The sequence below is a fragment of the Peromyscus leucopus genome, chromosome 4 (genome assembly GCF_004664715.2).
Source record: "Peromyscus leucopus breed LL Stock chromosome 4, UCI_PerLeu_2.1, whole genome shotgun sequence".
NCBI classification, from domain to species: domain Eukaryota; kingdom Metazoa; phylum Chordata; class Mammalia; order Rodentia; family Cricetidae; genus Peromyscus; species Peromyscus leucopus.
In genome coordinates, this window is record NC_051066.1 from 85,367,480 (window position 1) to 85,390,569 (window position 23,090).

General features: G+C 36.1%; 2 protein-coding genes across 5 annotated transcripts in view; one reads left to right on the forward strand and one right to left on the reverse strand.

Annotated features, from left to right (window-relative positions):
- The window catches only part of Ano3 (anoctamin 3), a 255,321-nt gene that overhangs the window by 49,578 nt on the left and 182,653 nt on the right, over positions 1-23,090 (reverse strand). The gene's annotated exons all lie outside the window — the stretch shown is intronic.
- Positions 8,856-22,955, forward strand: Muc15 (mucin 15, cell surface associated). 3 transcript variants are annotated; one of them, XM_037205083.1, is made up of 4 exons: positions 8,856-9,094; positions 15,765-16,489; positions 18,596-18,745; positions 21,696-22,955. In XM_037205083.1, the coding sequence occupies exons 2-4, from the start codon at positions 15,802-15,804 to the stop codon at positions 21,854-21,856; spliced, it is 999 nt and encodes a 332-aa protein (XP_037060978.1). In that variant the 5' UTR covers positions 8,856-9,094; positions 15,765-15,801; the 3' UTR covers positions 21,857-22,955. The 3 variants fall into 3 exon arrangements, with proteins under 3 accessions (XP_037060978.1, XP_037060979.1, XP_028738213.1); XM_037205084.1 differs by having other exon boundaries at positions 21,751-22,955; XM_028882380.2 differs by lacking the exon at positions 8,856-9,094 and having other exon boundaries at positions 15,708-16,489.

Below are 23,090 nucleotides of genomic sequence, written 5' to 3' on the forward strand. Positions count from 1 at the left end.
AAATATACCTTGATCAAAGTCTTGTCTTTAGAATACCTATGAATGGATGGTAGTTCGCTGGACAAAGAGCATGGGTTAAATTAGGAATCATCTGGGCTTAAATGATGTCTGTATTCTTTTCTGAATGTATGGTCTTGGGTAAATTAAAAAATAGCGAATGTCCATTTTGAAACTTAAAATGAGACTAATAAATAGACTTCATAATGCTTTCTGGAAAATAAAGTTATAGGCAGTTTGTCAGTGGTCTGTTTCTGTTTAATGGACTTAAAGGGTATACTAAATTCTAATTACTGTCTTTAAACTCCTAGTTGTTGCACACAAGAGAATTTGTAGCAAAATACTTTGGTTTCCAATCCATACCTATATTTCACATTTTCTGATTCTTGATATAAAACTCAATAACATGCAATTTTTCAAGCAATAACTGATCTGCTCATAGTTTGCTGTGTGTAAAAGCATCCTGTAAACATAGCTACAATGTTGACTTTCTTCAAGTAGGGGATGGCAGAGTGGCCCTGAGTGTTTCTGACAGCAGACAGTAGGAATATGGAGTCAGGATATGCTTAGTTTGTGTATAGGAAGGCACATATATGTGCTATACCAGCACTTTCACATGTTGCCTAATTATTTCAAACTGTGCTCATGCAGCAAGGGATCCTGAGGAATGTTGTTGGCATTCCTATGTTGAGTCTCTCAGGAGCCATGCCAGGGCTTATGTGGTTATCTGCTTATCCTCCATCGGCTCAGCACAGACAATGAGAGAGGTTAGTTTTGAAATGTAGTGAGCTTTGAACTATGGAATTTATAACAATCTTAAAAATTGCACAATACATTCAGCATTATAAAGTTGAATATGTTTTATACTATCAATAATAAAAATGGTATTGACTTAGACAATCTGGAGGGAAAGGAAAGTATAATTCTGTCTGGTGTTCTTGAGTTGTGTTACTGACTGTTCCCTAAAGAGGCAATATTTGAAAAAAAAGTCAGAAAAATCAAGATCAAAAGCATCCCAGAGAAGTATCAAGAAGTGAACTGATAAAATGTGAGCTCTATACTCTGCTTTGCTGTATATTCTTTTGGAGCCCTTGACATGTGTGGTTTCCTTATTCATCTCACTTATTACCCTGTTGGTTTTGAGTCAGAGACCTAAATGACCCCTCTTGTTTCAGTCCCCTGACTGCTGGGAAATTGTTTAGATGCAGATTTCCATACAGTGTCTCCATTCTCCTTCCCTTTGTGCCTAATTTTGTGTTTTGTATGACTTGTTTTTTTTTTTTTTTTTTTTTTTTTTTTTTTTCGAGACAGGTTTCTCTGTGTAGCTTTGCCCTTTCTGAGCTCACTTGTACCCAGCTGCCTCGAACTCACAAGATCCACCTGCTCTGCTCCGATGCTGGATTAAGGTGCGCCACCAACGCCCGGCTATGACTTGTTTTCTATTCTTTAAGTAGGTCAGGTCTTCAAAGATTTTGTTCCTTTTCTTACAAATAGCTAAAATGCATTAAAAACACATGAGGGTGATGATGGCCCATAACTATTTCCTAGAACTGAGGGTGAGACAGGAAAGTCATTAGTTCAAGGCCAGCCTAGGCTACATAAGGAATTCTCGTCTCTCTACCGAAACACATACAAAACTTCCTTGTATTACGCGGACTTGCTACTCTATTACATGCTCTGCACATTTACTCATTAAGCCTTTGCCACTGTCTCCTTTGTAAGAAGTTACTTTACAGGTAAGCACATTAAAGCTCAGAAAGTATAGCAAGTTTGTTGAGAATGAACTTGACTCAAGTTGCTCTGATGCCTGAGATCCTGTTACTAATTGGAACTCCAGGTTTAAAGGAAGGGATTTATGATATCTCTATGTGTCACTCTTTCAGGATTCTTTCCTGATTCAGCACAGAAATATCCTTTCTTTGTAGCTAAGGACCTCTAGGAAAGGAGTTTAATTAAAAACCATGCTTTTTCAATGTACTTTACAAAGGTTTTAGGTTCTTCCAGTCGATGAAAAGACCACTTGGCATTGTTATGTGGTGCCTGTGAATTTGATTTCAAAAACCTTTTTGGGTCCTAAATAAGTGCCCTTTTCCTCCTATGCTAGAGTTTGAGTCAAGAAGCCTACCAAGATTCCTCTTTAGGGTGCACACTGGTGGTGCGTCTTCCTGAACCCTTTGTTATCCTCTCAAAGTTATAGCTCAGTAGTGAGAACTCTCAATAAAAATTCTTGTGTGATGTTGTAGCAGAGGTGTTTTATTTATGACACTTTTTTTCCAAGTAGAAATAAGTGATTTTTCTCCATGAGTTTCTGATTATCTTGCCTTAGGGATTTAAGAAGTTTGAATAAATCACAAGGGTCTGTTCCTAAGAGTGCTATAGCAAGTCCTAGCAATATTAATCTGTCATCTTCCCTGCTTTATTAAATTTATGCCTGACTGTAACTTCAGTTAATACAATAGATCCACATAAAGTGAATGTTTGATCAATTGGGCAAGGGTTACCAAAAGACACTAGACTCTATAATGAAATTAGGATTTAAAGGAAGAAAACTTGGATTATTGTGAATCAGCTCTGGTGTCTGTGCACAAAAGAATAATATGCATTTATTGCAGAAAGCAATGTAATTTTACAATGCAAAAAGCTACCCTTCCAGATTCTAGAGACCCTTGAATACTAGGAAAATGTTCCACTTTGGAATTCTAAAGTCAGCTGGTGTCCAGAGAATGCCTAGACCTTTCCGTATAATCATAATGCTTTAGTCTCACTATCTTCTTATCACCAATCACAACTGGCACATTAGAGTAAATATCATTGTACAACTTAACCCTGCACCTGTTAATTACTTAAAGGAGCTCCAAATTTCCAGATCACCCCTCAACTCCCTAATGTTCCTTCCTCCAGCGAAAGAGGATTGCTTTTCTGAAAAGCCATCTTCTCACCTCCTATGGCATGCTTGCTGCCCCCTCTGTCACTCAGTCAATCAATAGCTAAGTAGTTTCTGCTTCCTTACATTCTTGCCCTAACTGTCACTTGGCACTCCCCTAAATTCCCACTTTCCATGAAATGCTCTCAGCTGATGGCTGTCTCTAACATCAATAATAAATGAAGATGAGCTGCTGAAAGTTTTTGCTCCTCGTTGTGACCCAGGACCATTTTATCTCCTTCCAATAGTCACAGGTTTGAATATTCATTATTGATTCATACTTCCTTCTGCCTCTCAGTGTTGTTGTCTTCTACTCCCTGGAGACACTCTTATTCTACTTCTCTAGATGCTTTTTAACTCATGGCTTAGTATAAATCTGGCTAATCAGTCTCCCAAAATAACTCATAAATTACGGTACACAGAGGCCATTGTTCCAGTACCCTGGCTTCTGTGTTCTTTGATCTGGATTACCCAAGCTGCTTTGATTCATAACGCCCTCTTCAGGACATGCTTTTGATGATCTTAAGCACACCATGATCTTAAGTCCTTGTATCTATCAGTCCAATTTATTATTTATAAATTCCAACTATTTGTTTTTTAGATATATTCTATTTTTATTTACTTATTATTTATTTGTATTTGTCTGTCTGTCTATGTGCATGGCATGTGCTTTCAGGTTCTATGGGGGCCAAAAGATTGCCAGGCAGATGTGAGAGGTTTGACACAGAAGCTGGGAAGTGATCTCGGGTCTTTTAGAAGAGCATAAATCACCCACAGAACCATCTCTCCAGTCCTCAACAATTTCTTGATCCAGACTTTTAACTATTGATCCTATCACAAGTCTACTGTCCTTTATTCCTGTTTGTCATAATTTCTCTCTCTCTTCTTTCTCTCTCTCCTTTTTCTTTCCTCTTGTTTTTCTACCTCCTCCTCATCCTCTTCCTCATTTTTTCTATATCTATCTGTACTCATGCATATTAACATGATCAGGAAAAAAAAGCTTTATACTGAGTGACTTGTTTAAGTTAATGATCATTAACTCTGTGTGGTCATCACTAGCTGCCATGTTATAATATTTTTTTTCCATTTAATATCTATCACCTATATTTCTGTCACTAAGAACTTTGCTGTTCACCTTAACATTAAATATGAAGCAATCAGAAGACAGCATTCTCCCAATTATTGCTGGAGATGTCTTTCTGTATGCTGTGAATGTGTTACTCTGATTGATAAATAAAATGCTGATTGGCCAGTAGCCAGGTAGGAAGTATAGTATAGGCTGGATAAGCAGGGGATAAGCAGAGAGGATAATTCTGGGAGGAGGAAAGCTGAGTCAGGAGATGCTGCCAGCCTCTGCCACCATGAGAAACAAGCTGTAAAGATAGTGGTAAGCCACGAGACACATGGCAAGGTATAGATTTATAGATATGGGTTAATTTAAGACATAATAACTAGATAGCAAGAAGCCTGCCACAGCCATACAGTTTATAAGTAATAAAAGTCTCTGTGTGTTTACTTGGGTCTGAGTGGCTGCAGGAGCCGGGTGGACACAGAAAAACTCCAACTACAAATCATATCTGTCCTTTTAGATACAGTTGTGCCCATATCTTCTGCATTCTCAGAACAGAAGACTGATACATTTCTTACTAAGGTCAGTATTTGTGACTGATCACCCTCCCCTAATTAACTACTAGAGGAAACAACACAGGACTATATGTACAAATACAAATACATCCAAGGAATAGCTCCCTTTTTATGAGAATGGTCTCATGTAGTCCAGTCTGGCCTTGAACTTGTAAGTAGCTGAGGATGACTTTGAACTCCTGTTTTTCCTGCCTCAACCTTCAAGTGCTGGCCTTACATGTATGTGCCACTGGATCCAGGCAAAGCATAAACTTAAATGAAAAGTGAAGCATCAGGTTTCAAATCTGAATTAGCCAACAATAAGAAATGTATTCTAGGTAGAATATAGTGAATTTAAAGATGTTTTATATATTCACTTGATTTTAATTATCATTGAGGTTAAATGTGTTGTTTTCTTATATATCAATCCACTCAATTATTTATTAATTGATACTTTGTTGAGCAATTTTTCTATGCCAGTCCTTACATTATAAACTTAATCCAGTTCTGTGGACAAAAAAATTGATGAAAACAGACCAAAATCCCTGCTTACTTGAGTTGATGGGCTAGTATAGCAACATAATATAACATAGACACACAATAAGATATAAAGTATTATGCAGGTCAACAAATGCTATGGGAAAGATATGAGGGAGGTGATAAGATGTTAAAAAAGAGAGAGTTACAGCTTAACTCAGTATGATCAGGGAAAGCATTCCTATAGAAAAATCAATTAAATATCAATAGTGCACTCATATTTTATTCAATGAGTATTATTGACCAATTCCTATGCCAAGAGATATACACAAATTCAGAATAATTCAATATAAGTGTTTGAACCCTTGTTTGGTTTCATTTTAACTTCTATTCCTGGCTATGCTAAGCTTCAAGTTCAGACATCTCAAAAATAAAAATGATCATGCTTGTCATTAAGTGGGCCTAGTTGATCTCTTCTTTCCCTACTTTGAAGTCATTGACTCCCCACAGGCAACTAGGGAGTAGGAGTTACTTTCTCTGTTTTACAAATGAGAGGGCAGCTTTAGAAATATGACTATACACAGTTATGAAATGAGTAAGCTGCAAAATCAGGACTTGATAAAGGAACTATGACTCAGTGGCTAATCTTGCCTCACCACGCACACAGCTGCCTTGCTGAGTATGAGAACTGAGAACTCTGCCAGAGTGAGCCTAAGAAGTCTTATACTGAATGAGCAGGCAGTGGGGCTGTATACTGGAATGCTATTCCATTAACATAGTCAGAGCATGGCCTTGTTAATAGAGGGGACACTAAGGAAGAAATTGATTTTTAAGTGCTTAGGAAACAGCAGCCCACGATCATTTTCTACCTTTTGTTTACAGAAATTGAAGGGTAGATAATCAGACACAGTGGGCAATGTGTCAGGCCTTGTACTATATATATAAAAATAACCAATAAACTGTTTTTGAATATCTGAATACTTGAAGCATTGTTGGGTATCATTTTTCATAATGATCGTTTACTTCTTGTATGCCCTGAAAAATGAAAATTTAGTAAGCCCTTATTTTCTTTGTAAATTAAAAAATTTAATAGTTTATTTTGTCTTTAAATCTGTCTCCATTCTACCCTTGTCTTAGAAAATTAATATTTATTTACTTTGGAAAATATTTATTAATTATGTTGTCCTATTTCTTTAAAGCAACAATAAAAATACAGAATTTCCTTTTCTTCTGGTCATTTACAACTTACTTTAGACAACCTGAATAGAATTTATCTTATAATTAATAAAACAAAATATACCCCAAAATATAATATTCAAAATAACTATATAATACATCCAGCATTAAATATATAATACAAATTTTATTACAAATATATCTCATCAGGATACCAGTCAGTACTTTGTTCTTTAGTTGGCTTAGTTACCCATGCTGCCCTATTGCTTATATTAGAATGCAGTGGGTTTGTCTCACTATCAACTATACTTTACTTTTTTTGTGACTAATATACCAAGAGGATCTGTTCACAAAGTAATGTGACAGATTTTGTTACAGTAGTATCACTTCTTTGAACTATTTGTTGAAATAAATGCCAAAGATGAATAGAGAATCTATCACATAAAGTTAATTCTAGTGGCTTATCAACTTTACAACTTTCCTTAGCATACTTATGTATGTATGCATGCAAGGATGTGTTATTGCATATGTATGTGTATCTAAAAGAGTGTTTGCTTCTAGAACAGCCTTAAGTGAGATTATGAGCTGCAGGGATTTGCTTTCAGATTTATAATCTATAGGAATATGTGTTTGTATTAAATTTGACTTTAAGATCAGGAAGAAGTATTTCTTCCCGGTGTGGATTGTAAGTCTTAACTAACGAACAACAAAATAGTTTGAATTTACAGCGGGTAAGTACAAAATGTATATAAACACTGCAAAATGTATCATCTCATCTGGTCTGGCTATTGATATTGTCAGTAATTGCTTTTTGGTTGAGATTCTCAGGAGAGATTAGCCTTACCTAGATGCTTGGAACTGTATCTCATGAGAATTTTTTTGGCGATATCTATCTATCTATCTATCTATCTATCTATCTATCATCTATCTATATATCTATCTATCTACCTGTCTATCTATCTATCTATCTATCTACCTATCTATCTATCCATCTATCATCTATCCATCTATCTATTTATCGATCTAAGTTATTCACATGTAGATTCACATAAATAAAAAGTTTCTGATCACTATCAAATAAACTGAATAACAAGTGAGGAATTCAATTAATATATGTTTTTCAGTTTTTGGTTTATTTCTAGATGTGCTCATGATGGGTGTTTAAATAGGGCTTTCCCTAAACATGTACTCTAATTAGATGGTTATGGCTGTAGGAAGGCAATGATGATAAATGTTCTAAGCTCTCAGCTAACATCTTCAGGAAAAAGGTCAAGACAGCTTTGACCTCAGGGCAACAAAAGGAGAGAGTTGGAGCACAAGTGCTTTGCATAGTTCCTGCCAGTCATCAGCTATATAATTACTATGGTGAATGAAGTCAGGAAGGGGTAATGATATTCCTACACACACCTAGGAGAATATCTAAGGATACCATATACCCAATGCTATTAGTCCATACTCAGTTCCCTAAGTTCAGACAGAGAATATCCTCATCCTCAGTAAATTCTTTTCCTAGCCACTTGATAATCTGAAGATAACCAATTGAACTCTTTTTAGCCATCGCTCAGCAACCAGTTTTTTGAGTGAGTTTAACTTGTTTTTCTTCATGCCAATGTAGACACAACTTAAATAGCCTTTGAACGAAAACTTTTTAGGAGTTTAATTTCTAATCAAACTCTGGGCCAGCCTTTGGGGTGCAGAAAATTTAAAACTATAGAATTACCTCATTCTTTCCTGAAACCAATTAACTGAGCAGATTCCGTACATTCAACTCCAACCTTCAGCTCATTCATTTTAGCTGAAGTTTCATTTACCCCTTCAGCAGATGGAATCTAACTGTTTATACCACAGAAATGAAGTGTAAACCTCAGGTATATTAAGCAGGACAGACTGTTACCAGTCCCCAAATACTGAAGTGAAGAATATCCTACATTTAAATTTCTCCCTTTGATAAGACATGGAAGGGGCCAAAAGGAAGCATAGAAATTCGTTATTAATTCAATTATTTAATTCAGTATGACCTGGGCATTCTAGAAATCTTCTAGCTTCTAACATGAGAGTAAAAGCTAATGGAACAAAGGGTGGAAGCTGCTTGATCAAGAAGGCTCCCGGCTCATTCTCACACAGGCCCCAGTGACTCTCTGAAGCCTGGAAAATCAGCAAGAACCTCAATATAAGTACTGGAGGTTATTTCTAAAGTAACCCTCCATAGCAGTCTCAAGGATCCCAATAACCATTTATTGACTTTGTATAAGTGTGACTTTCTGTAATACCAGTTTCAATGCATCTCAGGTAAGTCCCTCACTACTGACACCTATGAATTTTTCACATTCAGGTTTAAGGTAACAAAGGGCCACTGCAGAGAAGGACTGAAGTATTTGTTTATGAGGATGAATAATTTGGGGCTAGCATACAGAAGTAGGTGTGGAGCATGACTCACTCAGGTTTCTGTACCTGCAAAGAGGTAGCCAGCATGTTTCAAGAGTTCTTAATACACCAGAGGATGCTACCAATCCACTCCCCTTCAAGAAATAAACAATCCCCCTTTTGCTAGTGCTGCAGAGAACGAGCCTATCTCAAAATCTGACAAAGCAACCTATGAAAACTAGAGGGTTGGGCCTTTTTTCAGACCTGAGTGAGGTGATATCCTATTGCTTACAGCTGAGAGGCAGGTCAGTCAGGTTCTTGGCTGCTCCATTACACAAGCAAGATACTGCCAGCCAGCCAACCAGTCAGCCAGTCAGCCCCACCTAATTTTGTGTCTCTCGCATCTGCCTGTGTCCTGCTCAGTGCCACTTTGTCACACTTAACCCACCTGCTCTTTCATGTGCTGAGGACTCATTCCAGCTAGAACAACTTGATATTTTATTTCCCATCTGTAAACACCTGTTACTTCTGAAGGTAAGTGTGTGCCTCTTGGGATTCATTTTCTCCCTCCCTCTGTCTTTCTCTCCCTTTCTGTCTCTCTCTCTCTCTCTTTCCTTTATCAAGGAGAATCACGGTGACCTCACCTTTGACAGAACAATCAAGCAAGTAGCTACAGAGACTCTGGTATAAACAGGCCATTGTCTCCTTAGTTAATTACCTTCTAAGTGAACATTTGCACTGTAAAATGAGTTAGCTTTAGGAAGTACTGCCAGACTTGGTAACTGACCAACCCAGCACAAGAGTTCAGTGAAAATATTGTTTTAAATGTGTGTCTCAAATACAGGGTTTCGTCAAGTCTGAGCAAAGCTATCAAAATGTTTAAGGTGGAACTGGAGGCAAGAACACAATTTGAATAGCTTTCAAATAGGCATTTAGGCTTAAAGTTTTATTTTTAAGTATAATACTGTTTTTTTTTTTTTAAAAAAAAAAATCATTACATGCAGTGAATTAAAAGCTTCCATACATCTTTTTCAATGGTGTTCTTAACTAAAAAAATTGAAAACTGTACATTTCATTATTTTAATGTAGCATGTATGGCATTCCTAGAAATTTCAGAAGGCTAAGTCACTCATAGAAAACCTGCTGTGGAATGAGGGTTTTTGATAGGGTTTGCGAAAGTCATTTTCAGCTTGCGGCCCTTTGAGTTTTTTTTTTGTTTTTTTTTTTTTTAAAGTTTTCCTGTTGACCTACTTTCTCTTTGATCCATAGAAGCTGTTTCTAAAGACAGTGAAATGTGATAGAAGTCTAACCCCTCGTGCTTGGGAGTTTGGCTCCAGAATATTTCTTTTGGAGACACATTCTTTCTAAGCTTTGTAGTCATCCATCTATTTTTTCACAGTCGTGAAATTCATGACTGGACTCCTAAGTTAGCAGGCAAGATGTCATTCTCTTTATTTTTTCCAGGATTTATGTATATCTGAGTCTCTTAATAGAATGGTAGCAGAAACCTTGGAGAATTTCTTTCAAAAAAAATCATTCATTGATTCTTTCTTATTCCTCAAATAAAAGTGAAACAATAATTATACTGAATGTACTCAGGTACAAGTAGAATGTCTGGCTTCTCATGTTTTCCAATCTTTATGTAGTTATGTCTTAGAACATAATTTCTTACGTTTTTGTTAATCTGGCTCTAAAGAACATACTTAATACCAGCCAAAATTGCAACGGCTACTTTGAATAACACCAACTACTTAAGTCCCACCTGGATGGATGACTGAGCTTTTTATGACAAAACTAAACAGAATAAATAACCTCTTCTACATAGGGAAGTTAAGATCTGAGACAGGAAGCAATCAAAAGCAACTGGGCAAAGTGGGAAGGTCTATGCCCTCAGGTATTCACCACAGGCACACAACATTGTATGACTCCTTCCAAGAGCTGAACTGATACTGTTATTGAAAACTCTTCTTCTGACTGAGTTAAGAATGAACACCATCCTTTTGTTGGCATGAGTTTGCAGCCAGACACAGCCAGGGTACCTCCTTATTGTTAAGACTTGGTAGGAAGAGTATGACTCGGTTACAAAGGGGAGGTTTGGCAGAATAATGACATTATACAATTAAGAGCAATTAAAATGAAGCACAGCAGGAGGGTTTGCCTCCGTGAATAAGTTTGCCTCCTCTCCAGGTGTGTCCAACCCCTCCATGGAGATCTAGCCATAGGAAGCCACCTTACAGTGCCAAGACCCAAGAAAGGGAATACGACAGTGTTCATTCTCCCTGTAGAAGAATTGTTCAAAAATTGAAATTTACTCTTTGAAATCACATTTTAAGTGTTGTTAAATACAAAGAGCAGTAACAAATTCACTTTCTGGACATTTAGAATCTGGACTTAAGGTATACAGATTGGCTCTGGATCATGTTCCCTTTCTGTTCCATGTATGACAATTCTATCCTTAGTTTTTAAAGTTTATGATAATTACACATCTGTTTCTGTTACATTTCCTAAATTTCTTTTCATGTTATACCCCCAGTATTACTCCCATGCAAGTGCAAGAAGAGGCAAAAGAATAGGGAGAAATACCGCTACTTCGTATTCCTGATATTTTTTCTCTCTCTGAACATTTCATCTTCCAATTTATCACCTTCTTCCCACTCCACAGGACATCTATCTGGTAGATGAACTTAGGCAAACTCAAGCATGCCATTCGTAAGACAGCATAATTAATTTCAGCTTAACATATTACATTGATACACCACATCATTTAAATGCTTGAAACCTATATATGAGGAGAAGTTCAAAGAAAAATGAAAGGGGAAAAGTGGAAATTTGATCCACTGTCCTCTGTAGGCTTTATATTGTCCTCATCATTAGCTCTTACTGTTCACAGTGTACACTGTTTAATTCGGATGGGTCCAAGTTAAACTGAGTCACATTGTCCTTGCTTCTGCAAACTGTCAGAGCTAGAGTTCTGAATACCTGATGGCTTAGATTTTGGGCTTCTTCTATCCCTTTAAGATGAGAGGTATCAAAGACATGTTATATGGTTACCCTAGAAGCCAGGGAGGAGAAGCAAAATTATCTGCTGATACAAATGTCAGACTTATAGGCCTAAATAAGTCTTTGCAACACCATGGCCACAGCTGTATCCATTTCTCCATTAACATTACCTTGTATTCAGGCATAATATCTGTTCCTCTCTTCACTCATTTTAAATCATTTCCCAGGAGATAAGTTATAGGTAGTAACAGTGCTTTGGCTTATTTGGGGTATTGATACCCAAGGTTTTCAGGTTACACTCCAAAGTGAGTCGGAGGAATGAGAGATGCCCTGGGTGGTTCAATGTCACAGACGAGGTGAAACTGGCACAATAAAGCTCACTTTGTTGGCAGGAGAGATGAGGATTCTCATTACAGGAAGGGAGTGAAAGCTCCAGGCTAAGTTCCTCATGAAAAACTGAAAGAAAATTAGAACAGCTAAGTCCCTTATCCTCCCTCTGGTGACCATACTCTTAGGAGAAGAAATTAAGGAAAATGACTAAGTAGAATAGAAACCAACTGGCATAATAATGATAAAAAGAGTGACCAAGTACAAGGCCTAAAGCAGAGCACAGGCGGCCGATGGAAAGAAAGACAACAGTGTGTGCTGTGATCTGTACAGATTTCACTGGAGAAAACTACCTCTGAAATGCACAAGTAGCTTTACCAAGCTAAACTACAGATGGCTCTCCCTGAATGGAATATTGACAAGCTATGGGTCTAGGAAAAATTATGTTTTATTCATGTGGATCATACAAGAAACCATACAGAAAATTGTAGGAGTTTTTTATGTTAAGACAAAAGTACACTCATCATGTTTGAGAAGCACTTAGGCTAGAAGGACCTGTGTTTGCAGCATTTTTAGTATGGCTTAAAACCTTCAATTTAGAAACTTTGTTTAAAATGATGGTGGGAAGGTCTACAAAGACAGAATGCACTAAGTTGTATGTTCCTTTGTAATTTCTCTACAGAGTACAGTTGGCCCTGCACATTCATGGGCCGTGTGTCCACATATTTAAGCAAAGGCAAATTGAAACAGTTTAGAATAAAGGCTTGCATTGAACATGGGCAAATGCTTTCCTGTCATTGTTTCTTAAACTTGCTAGCATTTCCACTATTTATCTCTTGTCTCTGGTATCTTAAGTATTTTAGAAGCATTTGAAGTATATAGGAGGATTGGACTATGTAATATGTCAGTTATTAAGCCACACTCCATAAATGACTTTACCAGCTGCAGATATCCAGGTTCTTGGAAGACTCTAAATTCAGTTCACTCCAGTTATTGGGCAACAACCCCACATATTAGCTTTAACTCAAGTATGCAAAGATTTATTCTACCCCTATATTTGATTCACCGATGTGAGTCCTTGAATACATTGTTAACACTCTTTATGCCTACACTTAATTATTTGTAGTTATAAATTATTTACAGTGACAAATCTTGTTCTGTCTGATTGCTTTGTAAGGATACAATGGAAAAATGTATAAAACTTTAATATATAATAAGTCTATAATTAATAACACAATTTCCTGATTATATTAACAATTTTAGGCCTGAAGCCACTTATATTGATATTTACCAAAAAGGAAATAAAATATATGGAAATGGAATTACCACAAATGTAAATACTTCTGTAGTTCCTATCTGGAAACAGTATGAGGAGCAAATAAGAACCCTTTAAGTGAACAGTACCCTCTTCCCACAGGTATCCATCCACTATCTCTTGACTTTTAACAGAGAGTTGTGCCTGTTTTGAACTTTATATGTATGGGATTACACTATATGCCTGGATTTTTAGGCTTTGCATTATGTTGATGATAATCATCCAGTATGCTGCATAAAACTGTAAGATGCTAATTTTCAGCATATGAATAGGCCAGGATTTGTAGTTCAATCTGTTGCTGGTGGATTTTAGCCAGACACTCATAAGTAATGTGCCTATGAATATTCCCGCATGCCTACCTGCTTTATATTTTAAGAAGACTTTTCTTAAGTGATTAGAACAGGGATGGGAAATGTTTCATCCCAGTAAAACCTTTGGAATGCAAAACCTCAGGCTGATTTCTGAAAGCTTTTGATGAGATGGTATATCAGAATATAATGCAGATGTTTTTAACTTGCAACATATCATTGGGTGGAAGGTGAGAGCAGTAAATACAATCAAATTATAATCAGAGGGGCATGAAGGCTCTCTAAACCCCATTTAAAAAACAGCAATGTTGGCAGTGAAAATTCAGGGAAAGACCTTAAAACATTGCAGGCAAGGGGCTGAAGAGATTGCTCAGTGGTTAAGATCACTGGCTGCTCTTCTAGTGAGTCTGGTTTGATTCTCCGAATCCACAGGGCAATTCACAGCTATAACTCCAGTTCCATCATCCTTGATGTCCTCTTTTGATATCCATGGTGCCTGACATGCACGTGGTACACATACATGCATTCAGGCAAACTCGCATGCACATAAAATAAAAATAAATCTTAAAAAAAATTGCAGGCAACATAAATCCTAAAATTTAGCAGTTGAACTTTCTCCATTTTCCTGAGTCACGTTGGAATGTTTTAGTGAAAAGTAAAACCCAATTTGAAGAGCATCAAATAAGTTTTCAGACTTTATTGTTTGAAGAGATTATTTGACATGGAGCCTTGTATTTTTCTATATTGGCCTCGAACTGTGTAGCTGAGAATTACTTTGTGCCTCTGATCCTGTACTTTCTGCATACTCCTCCTTACTGCTGGGAATACAGGCACGTACCAGCTTGCCAGGTTTATGCAATGCTGGGATGGAATGTTGGCTTTTTGCATGCTAGGCAAGCACTCTAGCAACTAAGCAATGTTCTCAGCTCCAGGCTAACATTTTAAATATAAGAGTTCAGTTAAAGATACTTCCATCATTTAGCATTTTGTTTGCCTCTTCTATTTATTAGTTTCTATTGCTAGCCACTCTGAGTCTCAGTTTCTTCATTTACATGAAGAACATAACACAAGCTATTCTTGTCTTAAGGTATCACTGTACCAATGATCAATACAATATTAATTGTAAACCTTGTAAGACATTATAGCAGTGGTTGTCAACCATTCTAATGCTTAGACCCTTTAATGCAATTCCTCATACTGTAGTGACACCCACTCATGCAGTTATTTTTGTTGCTACTTTATAACTGTAATTTTGTAATCTGTGTTTTGGGATGGTCTTAGGCCACTCTTATGAAAGGGTCATTTGACCCCCAAAGGAGTCACTATCCAAAGGTTGAAAACTGCTGTACCACAGAGATATTACTTACTTTAGGCCAGATACTGTTCTGAATGTTTCTTCATATACTATTTGATTTAGTTTCAAAATAATACTGTAAAAAAGTTTGGTTACCTTGACAATAATATATTAACAACTTATACTAATGATGATTCTATAAGTTATTTATGACAGAGGCCTACTCTAATTTTTCCCTTATCACCTACTTCCGTGTTAGGGAACTTTCGTATTAAGCAGAATAGTGTGCTTGGATTAGCAAGGTCACCATCATGGTTTTATTAGCTAATAGTGCCATAATTACCTAGGTAAAATACCTAGTATTTTACATCACATACCCTCAACCATATTCTTCATTTATTGTAACACAGCTGCTATCTCAACTTCAATGAATTAAAAGTAAATATGAATAAAATTTATTCAAGGGAGCTTTGGAAAGACTTCCTTCATAGATATAAGAATGAAATATTTAGTGTGTGAGTAGTAGAATCATCTTCACAGTCAGCATTCAAAATAACATCTCTGTATAGAGAATGCTTTCTTAGATAGTTTGAAGAAACCAGACATCTCTGCATGTTCTATATTTACAACATTACAAACATTACTTAGCAGTCTATGGATATGCACATATATTAATAAATATCCTTTCAAATTATTTCAAGCTCAGTGATCTTTGAAATAGCAGTATCTAACTTGACAAGGCTGTTCTCTGCCATTTTCCTAGAAGGAAAGGTTATATAGAAAATAGAATTTAATGGCACTGGTTTAAATCCACAATCCATCCAAAGCAAACATTTTAGAATAAGAAATATAGTATCAACTCAACATTAAGTCTCTGTATTTTTTTCCTTTTAGTAATGAAGATCCATAGAAAAACTCAGGATGATCTTAATAATTTAAATGGTTGTTATTTTCTTTCAGATTCCTCATACTAAAACCAATACCAAAGAAAGCTACCATGTTGACCTTAGCCAAAGTTGCATTGATCTCAAGTCTGTTCATTATGTTACCATTTGGGAGGCCTCAGAAACAAAATCCAAGAAGAAATGCAACTCAGTATACCATAGAAGATTTGAAAACAATGGGAAACAAATCCATTCCTTTGGAAAGGAGCACAAACATAACTTCAGAGAATGAAAGTAGTAACACCTCCAAACCTATGGTGACAGATGCCTCTCTTTTGGATCTACCCACAATCTACAAAACAAGAAATTCCACCAGTAACTGGCTAACAGCTATCTCTACTGAGAATCCAAGACCCACCTCTACATATTCTATCCCTCCCTTGGCTCATGGTTTTGTTTCCAAGTTACCTTTGAACTCATCCACAGCAGATGTAAATCCTTTACAAGTCTCAGCACATTCCAATTCTGTACATCCCACATCACCAGACAACTTTACTTGGTCTCTGGACAATGACACCATGCATTTTCCTGACAATATTTCCAGTACAGCCAGCATCCTCCCTCTGCCTCCAATGACCACACCTGTGACCCCTTTGACAACTGAACCTACTGGATGGCTTGACACAAACGATGACAACTTTGCTGGGTTTACCCCATATCAAGAAAAAACAACTTTGCAGCCTACCTTAAAATTCACCAATAATTCAAAACTTTTCCCCAATCCATCCGACCCCCAAAAAGGTATATATAAATAGATTTAATTTCTTAGCTATGTAAGACTAAATTTCTAGAGAAGTCATATACATTAAATCCAAGGAGTGCCATTCTAGGAAATGCAGGCTATTACAGGGGTATGGGTCATTTTTACCTATGAGGTGTAAACAACAGAAGCTGTGAATTGAGCTTAATTGAGCACATGCTAGTTATTAGCAGGTAGGAGCATAAGGAGAGAGTGGGACAAAAGGTGATGATGCGAAGTGAAAATGCTACCCGAGGCATCAGGTAACACTTCCATTGACTCTTTAGAGACAATCTGTACTTTCGGATGCTCTCAGGAATAGTCTACTAATGAACTTTAAAATATATGCTTGTGAGCTTTGAAATACTGAACAAAATGAGTGCTTTTATAGATTATCTGACCTCACAGAGTGACTGTAGGATAATAACAGAGCAGTGACATTCCAAGAATTACCTGGGTAAGCTTACCACAGGAAAACATCCTTAACTTTTAGTTTAATATCTAATGAGAATCATATACATACAATTTTGGATCACAGCATTATTAAATAAACATTTCCTTAGATTCCCTTAGAAACTGTGTCTAATTTAAAAACATAAAGTTGGAAAGCTATCGGAGGCTGTATTATGCATTTATTAAGCTTAATTTTTTCCCCCTTACCACAAAGAAAATGTCCTTAACTTTTAGTTTAATATCTAATGACAGTCATATAAATATAATTTTGGATCACAGCATTATTAAATAAACATTTGTGTGATTCCCTTAAAAACTGTGTCTAATTTAAAAACATAAAGTTGGAAAGTTATTGGAGGCTTTATTATACATTTATTAAGCATAATTTCTCCCAGGGCTCTATGTTTGTATGCCTAAGTGAACTTATTATTTTTAATAAAAACTTCTTTTTTTTAAATGAACTCAGTGCCTTCTGATGGACTTTCTTTGAGGCCAAAATTATTAAAATATGTAAACACATAGTCAGATTGGCATTTGCAAGCTGTTGTCAGCATATGGGAAATGTTTTAACTTCTAAAATCTAGGCTTTTTAAAACAACATGATAGCAATATACTGTGTGTGCATACACTTTCATTTTTAATTTTATGATGTTTCATGTTATGATTTTAACACATCCCATCATTCTTGAACAATCTTTTATCCATTAGAGAGAATATTTAAAATGTTTCTTTGTCTGTCTAAACTCAATAAATAGATGTTGTGAATACAGAGCACTGACCCATACAATAGCTCTTTTATCAAAATTGTTATGTTTGCTTCTTTTTATTGTAACAACCTTTTTGTTTTTCTATTCCTAATGAATTAATATTTTTTTAGGAGTGAAATCTGGTATATAGCTTTAGAGAGCCTAAGAACAGCTTCATTATCTAATTAATGAACTTCTCAAGACACTTAAAAGTACAGTTGGTATCTAGAGACCAGGGGTGGTAGTAGTTTAATGATTACTTAATTTTCAGGTCAAGTATTCCACTACAGGGTAGAATACAGTAAAATTTTAGTTTCTTGATATCTGAGCTGAGGTATAAGCAGGCATTACAAACATCTTGGTTTGTCCTTTGTTTCTTTCATTTGCTTAGTTTGTAAGTATCTTATATCAAAGTAGATTGCTTCTCCTTTTAGTATCTTCTACTTGACATTTAGTAGCTGTGTTATGTATTACTCACTTACTTATTGTTTTATACATATGATACTAAGTCAAATTCATTTTTATTTTAAATTTCCTCATGGATTCAGGGTCTATAAAAAGCTTAATGAATATAGTGTTAATTACTGAATTTAGATCTTCTAAAAAATATGGCATTTTAGTACTTTTGGTGATAATAAGTAATCAGGCAATTATAAATAAAAAACTTGGAAGTATCTCAAAGAAAGTAAAAATGTAGATGTACAGTTTTACAATGAATTATATTTTTAACCACTATATCACAAATACTGAGTACATGATAAAGCATACGTACAAAGACACTCTGTCACCATTATCTAATTATTAAGACATATCAAATCTTTTATATATTGTGTCCTTGCATCCATTTGCATTTGTTGAATAATTCCTTTTCTATTTCTGAACTGTAACTTGTTTTTTTTTTTCTTCCAGAGACTAAGAATACAGCAATAGTATTTGGCACCATTTTAGGGGCGATTCTGGGTGCTTCCCTGCTTAGCCTTGTTGGCTACTTATTGTGTGGACAACGGAAAACAGATTCATTTTCCCATCGGCGACTTTATGATGACAGAAATGAACCAGGTAAAGACTGCTTTCAGACCGTCACTCCCACACAATGGCTTTAGTTAGGTGACCATCCTCTACCTAGGAAGGAGTCAGAGCTGTATGACAGAAGCAGACAAGATTCATTTGGACCCATCTCCTTCACCAAATTATTTTTACTATTAAATATTAATGATAATTAGCATTACTTTTTTGTAACACAAAAAAACACTTGGAATTTTTTGTTCATTGTATTAAAAGTGGCTTTAAACAATGTTTCTTAAATCAAAAACACATATGTAAATTTTGAAGACAGTGATATGAAATTCTTAAATGTGGCTCTGAAATTTGCTGGTAGACTAAACTAGAAACAAAACAATCTTCCTGAGTGAGATATCCCAGACCCAGAAAAAAAATTATGATGACTTTCTTAATCAGCCATCATCAGAGAAGAATCCTCTTGCAGCATATGGGAACAAATAGAGACCCACAGGTAGATATTATGCAGAGTGAGACATTTTGGAACACTCAGCTGTAAGTGGGATGTCTCTACCAAACCCTTCCCCTCAAGCCTCAGGGAGCCCCACAGGAGAGTAAGGAGAAAGGTTTTAAGAGTCAGAGGGGATAGAGAACCCCCCAAAATAATGCCTTCTATAGCATCATGATCAGAGTTCATATGAACTCATAGAGACTGAGGCAGCATGCATAGGGCCTTCATGGGTCTACACTAGGCCCCATTTAGATTTTATGGCTTCTAGTTAGTCTTTTTATGAGATTCCTGAGTGTGAGAACAAGTGAGTCTGTGGTAATTGTGCCTTATCTTGGGCTCTTCTTCTTCTGTGTGTTTGTTTTGTCCAATTCCAATGTGTTAGTCTTTGTTTTATCTTATTATATTGTATTTTTTATTGTTATCCCTTAAAAAGAAAACAAACAGTTCTAGTCAATAATAATAATAATAATAATAATAATTAATAATAATAATAAAAGCAAAACCCAGAAAACAGATGTGGCTCTGAAACAGTGTCTGAAAGCTTCATATTTTTTAATACATATTTTCATTTTATAATTAATTTAATTTTACATATCAGCCACGGATTCCCCTGTCCTCCCTCCTCCCACCCCTCAGCCTTCCCCCTAATCCACCCCCCATTCCTATCTCCTCCAAGGCTAGGTCTCCCCTGGGGAGTCAGCCCAGCCTGGTAGATTCAGTTGAGGCAGGTCCAGTCCCCTCCTCCCTACACCAAGACTTATGTACAGAAATAAAAACATCATACCTTAATTCAGAACTTTCCCACTCATATAATGCTTTTTTAAAAGCCAACCAGGCTCTAGAGATAGTTCAATGGTTGAAGCACTTGCTTCCCAAGCATAACAACCACAGTTCAGATAATAGAACCCATGGAAACTTCTGATAAATGAGCCTGTAATTTCAGCACTTGTTAGGTAGAATTTCCCCAAACAAGGTGACTAGTGATCCTAGTCTTATTGCCGAGATCTGCATTAAACTAAGAGACTATGTCTCAATGTATAAGGTGAAAATCCCTTAAGGAAGTCCCCTGACATCAACTTCCAGTCTCCATATGCATACATGTACACATGCAAACATGCATAAGCGTAACACACACACACACACACACACACACACACACACACACACACACACATACACACACAGAGGAGATTAAAAAGGCAACAATAATATCTGTAGCTGACATAAATAGATATACTAAATAAAGCCGAGAGTTTAATATATATTTTCAAACAAAAGATAAATGAAATCACTACAGACATTTGACTCTTCTCTCTCTTATGCTCTAGGAGAAGGTCTCTTTTCTTGAAAAGATTTCTGCCCCCATAACAAATAGTTACTTGCCTCTAATGAGTCTACTGGTGAAGTCCCATTGAACTTTCATGAGTTCAGTTCATCATTGATATATTACACATATTCAAAATCAAATCCATTTACCGTAAATTCAGGATAATTCTGTTTATGGGTTTCTACTAACCCAAATGAAAGAAAGTGACATGTTTCAAAGTTAAAGAGGAGGATTTTAAAGTTTTCAAGTATATATGCATATATATATATATATATATAATAAGAAGCGTGTCTTATGTACATAATATAAAAAATCATTCTGTCAGCTTTTTACTTTCTGTAGTTTAATGCTTAGAGGAGCAAGGCAGCTATGAGACCCTTTTTGATCTCTTCCATACAGTTTAGGAGACCTCTTCGAAGACCCAGAGCTCCCAAGAGGCTAGTTTGTAAGCAGATGGCTTAATAAATAGGCAGGCAACATAATACTTACAGGAATAATTAGATCACTAATATAATTAGTAATGAATCCCTGCTTGCAGTACTGTGAGATGCCCAGGACAACCTAGGTTTTCTCTGAAAAATGTACTGAAGCTCATTAAAAAGGTATTTCACTTTGCTAAAAATGAAACAGAAATCTCCTGAATTTTCTATCAGACTATCTTGAGTTATTACCTGGATCTATCAGATCAGAAGGAAGCATATTTTCATAAACTCCTTGCTTCCTTTTACACATTCACAGGGGTGACTATCAAGGTATTAAGATAGTCAGTAAATAATGATGTCTTATTAACTGTCCTTATTTAAAACATATTTTTTGTACCAGAGATTGAAACCACAAAATTCAAAGTTGATTATTTATATTTATATTTTCATGTATAAGGTATTGATTGGTATGCTTTGTTGAGATGCTTTTCTTACTTTCTTAATTTTATGTCCAATTTAGAATTTTAGAAATACCACTGTTTTCTTATTCATAGAAATAAATGTGTCATGTAAAATCTATTTATCTAATATTTCAAAAGTAATGTCTGAGAAGCCCACATAGAAGATGTATCTGCTCATCACCTAGAATAATTCGTACAGTCTGATCATGTAATTAAGTGGCTGAGCATTCATCATTTAGAATATTGCCATAAAACTATTTTGTTGTTTTTGCTGTTTTTTTTTTTTCAGTTCTGCGATTAGACAATGCACCAGAACCTTATGATATCAATTTTGGAAATTCTAGTTACTACAACTCAACTGTGAGAGATTCAACCACGCCAGAAGGTGGAGAAAGTGTGCATGATAGCATTCCCATGGATGATATACCTTCACTTCGAACCTCGATATAAAACTAGGAGAAGAATGGCTACAGAGGGCAAGAGTTCATCTCCATCATGACCTTTTAATAAATTCAAGAGGTTCTGCAAGATCATTGCTGTGCCTTCTGCACAGGGAGAGCTGCAGAGGCAGGAGCCGTGCAGCAGAACAGCAGGTCCATCACCCAAAAGCTTTCTTTCCTTGCAGTCTTCAGAGGGCTGAAGCATGCACTATATAATCATACTTTGTGTTTCCATTTATTTCTCTAGAAAACCTTTGTGGAATTAGGTAAAATTAATACACATCACCATGGTAGCACTGAACGATAACTTAATAATAACCATTCTTCACACAAAATCTGGGGACCAAAACTACATGTTCTTAAAATATTTGGTGTTTAAACAAGAAACTAGCGTTAACTCTTCACTCCTCTTGTCTGTAATCAAGAACTACAGAACAAAGCAAGCATTTTCTTGGGGTACAATTTAGATGGCAATTTTATTTGTTTGTTTCAAAGCCAGAAATATGATATGGTAAAGTTTCTGATCCTGAGAAATTAAGGCAATAATAATGAAAGCACTGTCGTCTTCTAATACATTTCACTTTTCTACAACAGCATACACACACACATGGTCAGTCTCTTTGGTTGGCCAGTTGACAATGAATGCATTCAGCAGGGCCAGTAAGTAAACCAAATCCAGCCAGGAAAATGATAGCTGCCCTAAAAGTCCTCAATGTTTTAAGCAATTCCAATGTGCATGAGTACACATCAGGTTTCAATTAATTAGGCTCCTTAAAAATCTCAATGAGAAACATGAGGAAAAGACTAAAGAATACCTATACATAATTAGTCTGATTTTAACTTGCTAGCTAGAAATTGAATTTGCAATACATTATACATTTTTGTTTAGTCATATGTGAAACAGTCCGTCCCTCTAAAGGTATGAAGCACAAGGCAAAACAACAAGTAAAATCATCAAGCCAACTCATCACCACTTCTTGTACCAGTAAAAATACAAGAGATTTAACTTTAGTTTTAGTTTGTCTCTGATAGTGTAAGCCTTGGAGATTAGAGTATTAAATAAGAGTTAAATTCCCAGTGAGTGAATGTATGAAGAAGGCAAAAAAAAAGTAAGTATCATCCTAGAGATATTATTGTTGAATCAATACATAGTGTGAGTGGCACTTGCATGTGTACTTGTATGTCTGTGTGTGTGTGTGTGTGTGTGTGTGTGTGTGTGTGCGCGCGCGCGCATGAGTGTATGC